Source organism: Diabrotica virgifera, chromosome 1 (genome assembly GCF_917563875.1).
Source record: "Diabrotica virgifera virgifera chromosome 1, PGI_DIABVI_V3a".
Lineage (NCBI taxonomy): Eukaryota > Metazoa > Arthropoda > Insecta > Coleoptera > Chrysomelidae > Diabrotica > Diabrotica virgifera.
The window spans coordinates 11,973,019-11,987,552 of record NC_065443.1 but is presented as its reverse complement, the minus strand read 5'-3'; the positions used below and the strand labels follow the sequence as shown (position 1 = coordinate 11,987,552).

At 36.9% G+C, this 14,534-nt stretch overlaps 1 protein-coding gene across 1 annotated transcript in view; it reads left to right on the top strand.

Moving 5' to 3' along the window:
• LOC114326278 (collagen alpha-2(IV) chain) overlaps nucleotides 1-14,534 on the top strand; it is a 73,876-nt gene that overhangs the window by 55,990 nt on the left and 3,352 nt on the right. The window contains exons 9-14 of the mRNA XM_028274624.2: nucleotides 2,727-3,032; nucleotides 3,092-3,559; nucleotides 3,680-4,063; nucleotides 4,143-5,226; nucleotides 11,305-12,195; nucleotides 12,357-13,597. Coding sequence (XP_028130425.1) covers nucleotides 2,727-3,032; nucleotides 3,092-3,559; nucleotides 3,680-4,063; nucleotides 4,143-5,226; nucleotides 11,305-12,195; nucleotides 12,357-13,597 — 4,374 coding nt within the window. The remainder of the gene's footprint in view (nucleotides 1-2,726; nucleotides 3,033-3,091; nucleotides 3,560-3,679; nucleotides 4,064-4,142; nucleotides 5,227-11,304; nucleotides 12,196-12,356; nucleotides 13,598-14,534) is intronic.

Below are 14,534 nucleotides of genomic sequence, written 5' to 3'. Positions count from 1 at the left end.
GTGTACGCGCCAAGCGGTGATCACCGACATATCCACTATGTGGAGCTACTACTCCGAGCGAGGTTTACCCTTGTATGGATACGTACCTTTAGACGGCTTGCGCATCGAAGAACTGCATTGCGAGAAATTAACAGCATCGATGCCGTGCGCATCTAAACATTCCGTACATGTATTTGGACCATAGGAGTTTTCTATTGGTTCGTTGCAGCACTCGGTAATATTTTAACCAATAGGCGGCGAGGTTCCAAATGCATATACGGAATGTTAGTCGGTCCCAAATTCATATACGGAATGTTAAATATCGTACACCGAAAAAGATAAGTTTTTTTAGAGTCTTTTAAAAGGAGATTGATTTTAAAATACTTGTTACTGTATTATTAAATAAATATAAAACAACTAGAGTATTTCGAATGTTATTTGGTGCGAAATTCATATACGGTATGCTAAATATTCGTAGAACAAAAAGACGATTTTTATTAAAGCCAGTTAAAATGAGACTGGTTTTTAATAGTATATTATGCAACGAGCATTTAATGATGGTCATTATGAAGCGAGTATAAAGGATACGAAACGAGTTTCGTATAGAGTACGAGTGTCATAATGATAATTAAATGCAAGTTGTATACACGATTTTTGTTGTATGATCATTCACAAAGAAAATATATTCAAATTTATTAATTTTGTAACGCAAACAAATTAAGTAGTTTGTCAGTGTGACAGTTTGTTTACATATTGAGAACTGTCAAAGCGTATGTATTTGACTCGCCATTGGTTACTGCGCGTGTGCCACCTTTATCGCGAATGTCATATCGCGATTCTATTAGTTAAAAATCTGTATTTTAATGAAAATCTGTATCATAATAAAGTTCATTATGATACAGATAGTGACATCATAATTGATATATAGGGCTTTTCATCGATTGTCATTTGTTTCGAGCTTCTGTCATGTGTCACATAATATTAATATATGTACGACATACGTTATTGGTATATACAATAATACAAAACAAAAACGTATGACGTAGATATATTAATATTATGTGACATATGACAGAAGCTCGAAACAAATGACAATCGATGAAAAGCCCTATATATCAATTATGATGTCACTATCTGTATCATAATGAACTTTATTATGATACAGATTTTCATTAAGATACAGATTTTTAACTAATAGAATCGCGATATGACATTCGCGATAAAGGTGGCACACGCGCAGTAACCAATGGCGAGTCAAATACATACGCTTTGACAGTTCTCAATATGTAAACAAACTGTCACACTGACAAACTACTTAATTTGTTTGCGTTACACAATTAATAAATTTGAATATATTTTTTTTGTGAATGATCATAGAACAAAAATCGTGTATACAACTTGCATTTAATTATCATTATGACGCTCGTACTTTATACGAAACTCGTTTCGTATCCTTTATACTCGCTTCATAATGACCATCATTAAATGCTCGTTGCATAATATACTATTAAAAACCAGTCTCATTTTAACTGGCTTTAATAAAAATCGTCTTTTTGTGCTACGAATATTTAGCATACCGTATATGAATTTCGCACCAAATAACATTCGAAATACTCTAGTTGTTTTATTTTTATTTAATAATACAGTAACAAGTATTTTAAAATCAATCTCCTTTTAAAAGACTCTAAAAAAACTTATCTTTTTCGGTGTACGATATTTAACATTCCGTATATGAATTTGGGACCGACTAACATTCCGTATATGCATTTGGAACCTCGCCGCCTATTGATTAAAATATTACCGCGTGCTGCAACGAACCCATAGAAAACTCCTATGGTCCAAATACATATACGGAATGTTTAGATGCACACCGTGCAATAGTAAAGTATTACAAGAGATGGAAATACTGCGAAAACTGTAATAGTCGTACATACAATGTATGTATCAAGAGTTAAAATAAATGCAAAAAAGGTATCTGTCATATACCTACATCCTTTTTTTTTTAAACATGACGATATATTTTAATGTTTGACAAGTGTAAGACTAAAAAGTAAAAAATAAAACAATATGAAAAACTTTTTTTAAGAAACGCTTTTATTTAGTTGTGAGTGACTAAAAGTTAAAATATAAAAAAATCAACTAAAAAGTAAAAAATACAAAAAAATCAAACTCGACGGATTAATCGAAAAAAACGTTCGTTAAAAAATGAAAAAATCTAACACATTCGTTAAAGAAAAGCGTGGGGCGCGTCTTCATCGAATAAACGGTTTTCGCCCCACGCTTTTCTTTAACGAATGTGTTAGATTTTTTCATTTTTTAACGAACGTTTTTTTGGAATAATCCGTCGAGTTTGATTTTTTTTATTTTTTGCTTTTTAGTTGTTTTTTTTTATATTTCAACTTTTAGTCACTCACAACTAAATAAAAGCGTTTCTTAAAAAAAGTTTTTCATATTGTTTTATTTTATTATTGTTTGAAATAAATTTAAAAAACCATAAGGGAAATGTTTTCAATAAATATCAGTAAAAAATGCAATAATAATTAATATGGGAACTTATAAAAATATGTTGATTATCATTTGTTTATGGTAATCGTCATAAACTGCAAATTCCAAAGGTGGGCCAACTGAAATAGGAAGGGGCTCGTATATACTCTGAGCTGTATATTCGTTGGTTTACCCTTTTTAAAGTTTTAATATTTCTATATATACACCGTACACTCTATATTATGTATTAATCGTATAAATAGGGTCCTAGAGGTCCACCTGGTACTAAAGGTCAGAAAGGAACACCCGGTCTTGGATTCTACGGTCCTAAAGGAGACAAAGGTATCGTGGGACCTCGAGGTCAAAAAGGAGAACCTGCGGATGGACATCACGAACTTAACCAAACTGCTTTAATTGGACCAAGAGGTGAAAAGGGTATGCAAGGGGACCGAGGAGATTATGGAGTCTCAGGACAAAAAGGAGAACCGGGTCCTGAAGGAGACTATGGTCTACCTGGAACTATTGGTATGAAGGGAGAAAAGGGCTTGCCAGGTGCTCCAGGTCCAAGAGTAAGCTATAAATATTGAGTATAAAAACTGTTTTTAAACACATAATTTGTATCATCTAGGGACGTGACGGATTTGCTGGTCCACCAGGTCCTCCAGGTCAAAAAGGAGATAGAGGATTGACGGGTCTTTCAGGTTTACCAGGACAACATGGACCAAAGGGAGAACCGGGAAGGGACGGACCTACAGGCCAAATAGGTCTTCCAGGTCCGCAAGGAAAACCGGGAGGAGGAAAAGGATATCCAGGTCCACCTGGTCCCCCTGGACCAAGAGGTTATCCTGGGCTAGCTGGTCCTAAAGGTGTAGATGGATTCCCAGGCTTACGGGGGGAAAGAGGTCCTCAGGGACCAGTAGGTGGTCCAGGTCTAGCAGGCACACCTGGACCTGAAGGAATTCCCGGGGAGAAAGGTCGGCAGGGAGATTCTGGAGCTTCAGGTTTACCTGGACATGACGGTCCCAGAGGTTTTCCAGGACCTCCCGGTCCACAGGGACCTAGGGGGTTCACTGGTGAAAAAGGAGCAACGATACCGGTAAGAAAATAATGTTTTACTAAGTAATGTTACTGAGTAATTGCTTAAAAATCGTCAATTATTAATCTATTATTAGTCGTTATTGTGAATTGGTATAACAAATGATTATATTAATTTTAGGGTCAAAGAGGAGATGATGGGGAATCAGGACGCGATGGTCTTAAGGGACAAAAGGGAGAAAAAGGTTTTCCTGGAGCAATAGGTGTACCTGGAGACGCTTTAAATGGCATACCAGGGTTACCAGGTCCTGTCGGACCACAGGGAGAGAAGGGTAATGCAGGACGACCAGGAGCACATGGAGCACCAGGTACGCCAGGAGATAAAGGAGATAGAGGTGGCCAATGTATTAATTGTATACCTGGTGCTAGAGGGGACAAAGGGGACAGAGGTTTCGATGGTAGAGATGGACCCCCAGGACCAAGAGGACCTCCTGGACCACCAGGATTTGTTGGACCAGCTGGTTCGAATGGATTACCCGGTCGAGATGGACCACCTGGCAATCCCGTAAGTATTATAACGACAGAAAAGAATACTCCCAATTTTAAAGTGTAAATGGAAATTCGAAAATATTATTTATTTTCAGGGTAAACCCGGAAGTGATGGCGTTCCTGGAGACCAAGGTCTACCTGGTATTAATGCTCAAGTTCCAGTTGATCTAGTTAAAGCCGAAAAGGGTGAGAAAGGTAACAGAGGTATAGACGGTTTACCGGGAGCATCAGGCCCTATTGGAAGACCAGGACTGAAGGGAGACATGGGTCTAATGGGACGGCAAGGTGAAAAGGGTGATAGGGGATTCAAAGGGTTCCCTGGTTTAGACGGAAGAAATGGAGAACCTGGAATTCCTGGTAATAAAGGACAAAAGGGTGATAGTATAATAGGAGAACCTGGATATCAGGGTGAACCCGGAGATAAAGGAGATGTAGGAAATCCAGGAGACCGAGGTCCTCAAGGTCTTCCTGGAAATTGTCCGGAAAGTATTATCGCACAAATGAAAGGAAACCAAGGACCCAAAGGTGACAAAGGAGAAAAAGGATTTACAGGACGCGATGGAACAAAAGGAGATAAGGGTGATCAAGGATTTACGGGACCCTCGGGACCTATAGGACCTACTGGTCCCCCTGGGCCTGTTGGTAGAAGAGGTTTGCCTGGCCAAAGAGGAGACAAAGGAGAGAAAGGACCAATGGGTTTCCCTGGAGATCGTGGAAGAGATGGTTCTCCAGGACTCCCTGGTCTTTCAGGTGGTAAAGGTACTAAAGGAGAAGCAGGTATACCATCGGTAGGACCTTCTGGTCCACCTGGTCCTATTGGTGAACCAGGAGAAAAAGGATTACCTGGGTTCCCAGGTAAACCTGGTCCTAGGGGTAATGACGGATTTCCGGGATTAATGGGAGAGAAAGGAGATGTTGGTTCTCCAGGATTGAATGGACTGACGGGCCCAGCGGGTCAAAAAGGAGAACCTGGACCTATTGGACCTCCAGGTATTGATGGACGTGAAGGAAGCCCTGGATATCCAGGCGCCAAGGGAGAATTAGGTCCTAGGGGACAACCAGGACGGCCAGGTTTACAAGGTTTCCCAGGTTTAAAAGGAGAAGCAGGATTCCCTGGTGCCACTGGTCAAAAAGGATTTAAGGGAACTATAGGAATGCCCGGCACTCCTGGACAGCCAGGTGAGTGCCTGATATATTCATTAATACTATTTTTTACATTAAAATTGGTTAATTTCTTTGAATATTTGTATTTTTGGAATATTAAAAGTATGAGTTTGAAAAATCTTATTTTTTATATCATGTTAGTAAGGAGCTTGTAACAATATAGCATGGTCTAGGTTGTTGGGTGCCAAATGTTTAACAATGAAACAACATCTGAGTCGTTTAACTATGGACAGACATTTGAGATGCCAACTTTACTGCTAGGGCTATTTGACTAGCTCTTCTCAGGTGTAGGTACGTACGTCTTATCTTAATGCAAGTTGTACAATGAGGAATTTGGAAGGGACAAATAAAAGAAATTGAAACAAAATACATAGTTATTTGAAGAAACATATCAAACATTTGACGTTTATATAGTTACAAGCTCTCTGTCTAACGTCAGACACAATCGTTTACGATATCTCATTATTTTTCCATTAGCCTAATAAAATAAAAACAAGTCAAAATGTAAATTCGTACAGGTCAAAACAAATTTTATATCAAAGTTTAGGTAAGTACAAAAGATATTTTCAAAAAAGTATCCAAATCATACAAGGGGATCATTGTTTAAATAAGTAAAAAGGGGTCATTTTTGCAAAAAATATACTTTTTTAACTGCTGAGGTAATTCACTTATTAATGAAGGTCTATTGGATTTTTTCTGTAAAGTTGAAGGGTAAATCTTTCACATAAGACTTACTAAATTAAATTTGACCCCCTATTTATTTAAATAATTGTATATAAAACTTTAAAAACAAATTTGAAAAAAAAAATATTTTTAGCGTTTTAAATAGGCACTATAAAATATCTTATTTTACGGTCTAAGTTGCGCTATGTTACCAGTATTAATTAAAAATAAATTGGTCGAAAAATATTCAATATTTTTTGAGATATTGAATTTGTTTATTAAATGTTACTATATTTTCAATTGCAAAAACGCGGTTGTTGCCAAAGAAATATTCTCCTGCTTAAGATCTCATTATTTTTATTTTTATGTATATTTTCGATAAATGTATTGATACATTCAAATTTCAATTAAACTCCCCCCTAAAACGGCATTTGAAAACTATTCAAATTTGTTTATAATTTGTTTTTTTAATAACGTCGCGGGGATTAAGTATTTTGAAATGCCGTTTCGATAATTGAGTTCCTCGGAATTTTTTACTAATTAACAAAATTTTTTTGTCGTTTTTTCTTCTTTTTTTTCTTGGAGTTATATTAGGTACGGGCCCTTTTAGGGTAAAATTTTATTAAGAATGTCGAATCTCTGAGTTGTAGATGCTAGAACTAAAAATATTAAGATTTAACTAAAATCTCTTAAATAAAATGTGGCTACTTACTGAGTTACAGGGTGTTTTATTTAAAAATTTAAAAATTATGTTTAATAACTACTTTAAAACTATTTGACGTATCCTTATCATACTTGGCAGAAAGTGTGGCTATTATACACCCTACTAAATTGTGATTAATAAACGTTTCTAACTAGTGCCAGAGGCGTACGACAGGGGATAGTGAATTATTGACCCTTCCCAAATTCTACGCCACTTAGTGAATTACTATTTTAGCGTAATTTTTCGATTCTCCAATACTTTTTATGTAAATAACTTTATTGGTATCGATAAAGTCATCAGTTTGAGAGATATTGGAATTTTAAAATGAATGAATGAATGAATCAAAATAACTATGCTGTTTTATTTTTAACGTCCAATATCTCGAAAACTAATGACCTAATCGTTACCAGTAAAGAGCATATTATTTACAGAGTCAGTATTGGAGAATCGAAAAATTTTGCTAAAATAGTAATTCCCTCAGTGGCGTAGAATTTGGGAAGGGTCAATCATTAACTATTCCCTGTCGTACGCCTCTGGTAGCAGCTAGAAACTTTTATTTATCACAATTTAGTAGACTGTATAGTGCCCACACTTTATGCCAAGTATGATAAGGATACGTCAAATAGTTTGAAAGTACTTGGTAAAAATAATTGTTAAATTTTTAAATAAAACACCCTGTAACTCAGTAAGTAGCCACATTTTATTTAAGTGATTTTAGACCAATCTTAATATTTTTAGGTCTAGAATCTACAACTTAGAGATTCGACATTCTTAATGAAACTTAACCCTAAAAGGGCCCGTAGTAATATAACTCCAAGAAAAAAAAAGAAGAGGAAAAAAAGAGAAAAAATTTTGTTAATAAGTGAAAAATTCCCAGGAACCGTATTATCGAAACGGCATTTCAAAATATTTATGCCTTACGATGTTATTAAAAAAAACAATTTATAAACAAATTTGAATAATTTTCAAATGCCATTTTAGGGGGAAGTTTAATTGAAATTTGAATTTATCAATACATTTATCACAAATATACATAAAAATAAAAATAATAAGATTTAATACAGGTGAATATTTCTTTCGCAACAACCGCGTTTTTGCAATTGAAAATAGAGTAACATTTAAACAAATTCAATATCTCAAAAAATATTAAATATTTTTCGACCAATTTTTTTTTGTTTAATACTGATGACATAGAGCAAATTTTTTTTGTAAAATAAGATATTTTATATTGCTTCTTTAAAACGCTAAAAATAATTTTTTAAAAATTTGTTTTTAAAGTTTTATGTATAATTATTTAAATAAATAGGGGGTCAAATTTAATTTAGTAAATTTTATATGAAAGATTTGCCCTTCATCTTTGCAGAAAACAATCCTATTGACCTTCATTAGTAACTGAATAACTTCATCACTTAAAAAAGTATTTTTTTTGCAAAAATGACCCCTTTTTAATTATTTAAATAATGATCCCCTTGTATGATTTGGATACTTTCTTGAAAATATCTTTTGTACCCACCTAAACTTTGATATAAAATTTGTTTCAACCTGTACGAATTTACATTTTGATTTACATGTAGTGTAATTTTATTTTACTAGACTACATCAACTGTATGCTTATTTTGTGTGGCGTTAGCTGCCTTATTTTTCTTATTAATAGTCTAGTAAAATAAAATTACACTACATGTAAATCAAAATGTAAATTCGTACAGGTTGAAACAAATTTTATATCAAAGTTTAGGTGGGTACAAAAGATATTTTCAAAAAAGTATCCAAATCATACAAGGGGATCATTGTTTAAATAATTAAAAAGGGTCATTTTTGCAAAAAAATTACTTTTTCAACTGCTGAGGTCATTCAATTACTAATGAAGGTCGATAGTAATATTTTCTGCAAAGTTGAAGGGTAAATCTGTCACATAAGACTTTGTCACATAAATTTAAATTTATCAATACATTTATCGAAAATATACATAAAAATAAAAATAATGAGATCTTAAGCAGGTGAATATTTCTTTGGCAACAACCGCGTTTTTGCAATTGAAAATATAGTAACATTTAATAAACAAATTCAATATCTCAAAAAATATTAAATATTTTCCGACCAATTTTTTTTTTACTTAATACTGGTAACATAGCGCAACTTAATCTGTAAAACAAGATATTTTATAGTGCTTATCTAAAACGCTAAAAATAATTTTTTGCAAATTTGTTTTTAAAGTTTTATATACAATTATTTAAATAAATAGGGGGTCAAATTTAATATAGTAAGTCTTATGTGAAAGATTTACCCTTCAACTTTGCAGAAAAGAATCCCATTGACCTTCATTAATAAGTGAATTACCTCAGCAGTTAAAAAAGTATTTTTTTTTGCAAAAATGACCCCTTTTGAATTATTTAAACAATGATCTCCTTGTATGATTTGGTTAATTTCTTGAAAATATCTTTTGTACCCACCTGAACTTTGATATAAAATTTGTTTTAACCTGTACGAATTTACATTTTGACTTTTTTTTATTTTATTAGGCTATAAACGTTTGATGATTAATTAAAATATCGTCTATATCTTCTTCTTCTTCTTCAAGTGCCATCTCCGCATCGGAGGCCGGCAATCATCATAGCTATTCGGATTTTGGAGACGGCTGCTCTGAAAAGTTCATTTGATGTATATCCGTACCATTTTCTCAGGTTGCACAGTCACGATATTCTGCGTCTCCCTATGCTTATTTTTCCTTGAATCTTTGTAGTTGTATCTCTCTCCACGTGTAATATGTCCAATATATTCTAATTTTCTTGCTTTAATCATCATCCAGCCTTCTGCATCCAAAGTTGAACATTAATTTCTTCTAGTTTTGTCGATCTTGGACTTTCTGCAGCCAATTCCCAGTAATCCTTTTGACGTCGTCTGTTCATCGTGTAGGTGGTCTACCTCTACTTCTCCTGTCTTCTCTTGGTCTCCACACTGTAATTTTTTGGGTCCACCTCCCGTCCTTCATTCTGGCTACATGGCCCGCCCAATTCCACTTCAGCCATGCTACTCGGTCTATGACATCTGTCACGCCTGTCCTTTTTCTGATTTCTTCGTTTCTGACCCCTGTCTCTGAGAGTCAGTCCAAGTAGTGACCGTTTCATTCTTCTTTGGGCCACTCTAAGTTTCGTTGCTGTGGCCTGGGTTAACGATAATGTTTCGGCGCCGTAAGTCATGACTGGAAGCACACATTGGTTGAACGTCTTTCTTTTCAAATAATTTGGCAAGTTTCTCTTGAAGATGTCTGATAGAGCTCCACATGAGGCCCATGCTAAGGTGATCCTTCTCTGTAATTCGCCAGTTTGATTTTCCCTGGCAATTTGGATTTAATGCCCTAAGTATTTATATTTATGGACCAATGCTATTTCGTTGACGTCGACTTTTGGATTTTCGTTTGGTACCAGGTTTGTCATGTATTGTGTCTTTCCAAAATTTATGTTTAAACCAACTTTTTTACAGGCGGCATCTAACTCAGTAAGCATAGTTCTAATCTCTTTTAAGTTGTCTGTTATAAGAACTATGTCGTCTGCGAATCGTAGGTGGGAGAGCCTTTCACCGTCGACATTTATTCCGTTGACGTCACACTCCAATTGTTTGAAAGCATGTTCAAGTACTGCTGTAAAGAGTTTGGGAGATAACGTGTCTCCCTATCTAATTCCTCATTTGATTTTTATAGATTTGGTATCTTTGTGTAGTCGGACGGTCATGGTTGCATTATTGTATTTATGTTCGCTATCAGTTTGGAGTACCGATAATCTATACGACTTTCCTCCAATTCTCTCATTATGCTGTTAATTTCTATCGTATTAAATGCTTTGCGAAAGTCTACGAAAGCCAAGACCAATGGTCGGTTGTATTCGATAGATTTTTCTATAATTCCTTTTATGCAGTGTAGGTAGTCGTTAGTGCCAAAGTTTTTCCTAAAACCCGCCTTTTCTCTAGGTTGGTAAAAGTCCAATTTTGTTTCCAGTCTATAATTTGTTATTATTCTTGTGAATAACTTGTAGAGGTGGTCTAATAGGCTTATGGCCATCTTGTAGGTGTTTCACTTTGGTGCAGACATAAGTTGAATAATTGCTTTAATAGTATTTACGATTTTCTTTATTCATCTTTCTCAGAACCTCTTTGTTTGTGACGTGGCCTGTCCACGATATTTTCAGAATTCTTCTGTACACAGACAGCTCGAATGCTTCCATTCCATAAAACAGTCATGAAAACGTAGCACCTATCCAACCTAACTCTTAGCTCCAACTTCAAATCTCTTGTGTGTAGAGCACTTTTCTCATTTTGTTAAAATTTGCTTATGCCGTTTATATTCTAATTTTAATTTCCTGGAAGTAATCTTTTGTGGAGTTGATCATTGTTCCAAGATATGCATAGTGGTCTTCTCGTTCCGACATTGGTTCCGTTTGTGAAGAGATTCTCGCTATTCCTTTGAGTTTTCGATATTGTCATAAATTTTATCTACTCGACGTTCATTGTTAGACCGTATTCTTGTTCTAACTTTGCTATTCTGGACACCAGCCTCTGAAGATCCAATATTTTCGGCTAAGATGACATTGTCATATATTTATGATTATTCGTAAAAGGTGAAACGACGTATAAATCTGAATTTAATAGAATTTCCTAACGGAATTTTCAATTTAAGATAACTAATATGATATCGAGTCTACTTAAGCTTTTAAATGATACTGTAATTGTTTTAGGTATGGATGGTCTACCCGGAAGAATAGGAGAAAAGGGAGAACGTGGATTCCAAGGGGCCCCAGGACCTCAAGGATTAATTGGAATGCCTGGCGAAAAAGGTTTCTCGGGCGAAAAAGGTGATCTTGGTCCATTTGGTCCCCCAGGTTTACCAGGATCCCCTGGACCTATAGGCGATAAAGGTCAATCTGGTTACCCAGGTAACCCAGGAAGAAAAGGAGAACCAGGAACTGCATCCGAAAAGGGACAAAAAGGAGAACACGGCATGCCAGGTTTAAGAGGAGCTGATGGTTTACCGGGATTACAAGGATTGCCTGGAGATAAAGGTATTGCAGGTACACCAGGAAGGAGTATTGTCGGTGCTAAAGGTGATAAAGGTGACCAAGGACCTTCTGGTTTAGATGGTTTAGCAGGAATACAAGGAGAAAAGGGTGATGCCGGAACCCCAGGTTTCCCTGGAGTGAAAGGAGATAGGGGTTACCCAGGTGAACAAGGAGCACCAGGAATGGACGGTTTTCCAGGAACCAATGGAGAAAAAGGTGATAGAGGATTTGCAGGAGCGCCCGGTTTTACAGGAGAGAAAGGAGACCGAGGTTTGTCAGGTCTTGATGGATATGAAGGACAAAAAGGTGAAAGAGGCCGACCAGGTTCCACCGGACCCTTCGGCGAACCAGGAGAAAAAGGTGACGTAGGAGAAACAGGTCCTCCGGGTCCGTTGGTGCAAATTAAAGGAGATAAAGGAGAACCAGGACCTTTTGGATTGGAAGGCAGACAGGGTGAAAAAGGAGACCGTGGATTCTCTGGAGCTATTGGTCTACGAGGAGAGAAAGGGGATGTAGGTTTCCCTGGTGTTAAAGGAAATCTTGGTAGCCCAGGGCGTCCAGGAGCTAAAGGTTAGAACATAATTAATTTTCTTTAATTTATCGAAAAAAAAAACGCTTCTCTTAAACAAATATAAAACTTATTTAATAATACAACATTTTTAAAAGTATCATCCATTTATTATAAGTTTTTTTTTAATTAACATTATAACTTATCATTGCTTTGGTTTTAGGTGAACGAGGTCTTTCTGGGGTAGCTGGATTACCAGGGTTGACAATCAAGGGGGAGAAAGGTTTGCCTGGAATACCTGGCAAAAACGGAAGAGAAGGTATACCTGGCACCCCAGGGCAAATTGGTGAACCAGGATTGCCAGGTTTGGACGGCAGACAAGGACCACCTGGTCCACCAGGTCCACTGGGTCTTCAAGGGCAGAAGGGAGATCGAGGTTTTGATGGAGCTCCAGGACCACAAGGGCCAACCGGGCCCCCAGGACAGCCAGGATTAGAAGGCGCCCCTGGACAACGAGGTGATAAGGGAGAAAGAGGTAACCCCGGTGCTTTCGGAGCTCCGGGACAAAAGGGAGATCGTGGACAAACAGGATTGCAAGGAATCTCAGGCTATCCGGGAGAAAAAGGAGACAGAGGTTACGATGGAACGCCTGGAATTGAAGGACCAATGGGACCACCTGGTCTTAAAGGAGATGCTGGTATTCCAGGACAATCTGGAAGACCGGGTATTCCAGGTCAAAAGGGTGACAAAGGAGAGCGTGCACTTCAAGGAGGTCCAGGTCCAAAAGGAGATAGAGGTTTTCCTGGAAATCCTGGGTTACCAGGAGAGAGGGGACCTGCAGGTCTCGACGGAATACCAGGAGTTCACGGACAAAAGGGAGACAAAGGTGAGAGAGGATTCACTGGTATTGCCGGATCGCCTGGATTACAAGGAGAAAAAGGTGATATAGGTATCGAAGGAGCAATAGGACTTCAAGGTTCTATCGGTGATATCGGTCCAAAAGGTGAACCTGGTGCTTCTTGCGTTGATGTCCCTGATTATCTCACTGGTTCTTTACTGGTTAGACACAGTCAAAGTAAAGAAGTTCCAAGCTGCGAACGTGGTCATATCCAATTGTGGGAAGGTTATTCCTTACTATACGTTGAGGGCAATGAAAAGGCTCATACTCAAGACTTAGGTTACGCTGGCTCCTGTATAAGGAAGTTCTCAACGATGCCATTTGTGTTCTGTGATGTTAATAACGTCTGTAACTACGCAAGTAGAAACGATAAATCCTACTGGCTCTCCACCAGTGCAGCTATACCAATGATGCCCGTAGAGGAATCGCAGATTGAGGAGTATATTTCAAGATGTGTCGTATGTGAAGCACCTGCCAGTGTCATTGCCGTGCACAGTCAATCTCTAGCACTTCCAGAATGCCCATACGGATGGAGTTCCTTATGGATCGGCTACAGTTTTGTAATGGTAAGGAATATTTGATCTTTGAAATCTTTCACACATTTCAAAATCATAATTTTCCTCATCTCAAGTACATGGCATAAATTTGAATGAAGGGAATCCAATTCTGGATATAATGATTATAAATAGGAAGATACTCGAACATCTCGCAATCAAGGGTACTCCAAAATTCTTCCTTTTCTTCACACCCTACCTATGGAGCGTAGACACATATATGATGCTCACGTTGATGTTGCTTGCATTCAGTTGAACACCCATTATCCTATTACTTCTTCTGTTTATCCTTACAAGATGTTCCTTCTACTTGTTATTCAAAATAATACCTACTCTATTGCTGTCATGACCGTTTGAACTTCTTCTTCTTCAAATGCCATGTCCGCGACGGAGGTCGGCTATCATCATAGCTATTTGAACTTTAGAGACGGTTGCTCTGAAAAGTTCATTTGATGTACATTGGTACCATTCTCTCAAGTTGCTTAGCAACGATATTCTACGTCTCTCTTTGCTTCTTTTTCCTTGAATGGTTCCCTGTTTAATGAGTTGGAGCAATTTGTATCTTTATATTGGAGATATTCCAATTTTATGGATTTGATTGTATTTAAGACCTCCATTTCTTCATTCGTCTTTCTCAGAACATCTTTGTTTGCGACGTTTTCTGTCAGTGATATATTCCAATTTTTTCATCCCGAATTCAAGGTCCAAGCTTTCATTCCGTAAAACAAAGTCGAGAAACGTAGCTCCCAGCCAACCTTACTTTTAGCTCTCACTTCAGATCTCTTGTGCAGAGCACTTTTCTCATTTTGTTAAAATTCGCTCTAGCCTTTACTATTCTAATTTTAATCTCCTGGAAGTAATCATTTGTGGAGTTGATCATTGTTCCAAGATATGCATATGGGTCTACTCGTTCCACATTGGTTCCATTTATGAGGAGATTCTCGTTTTC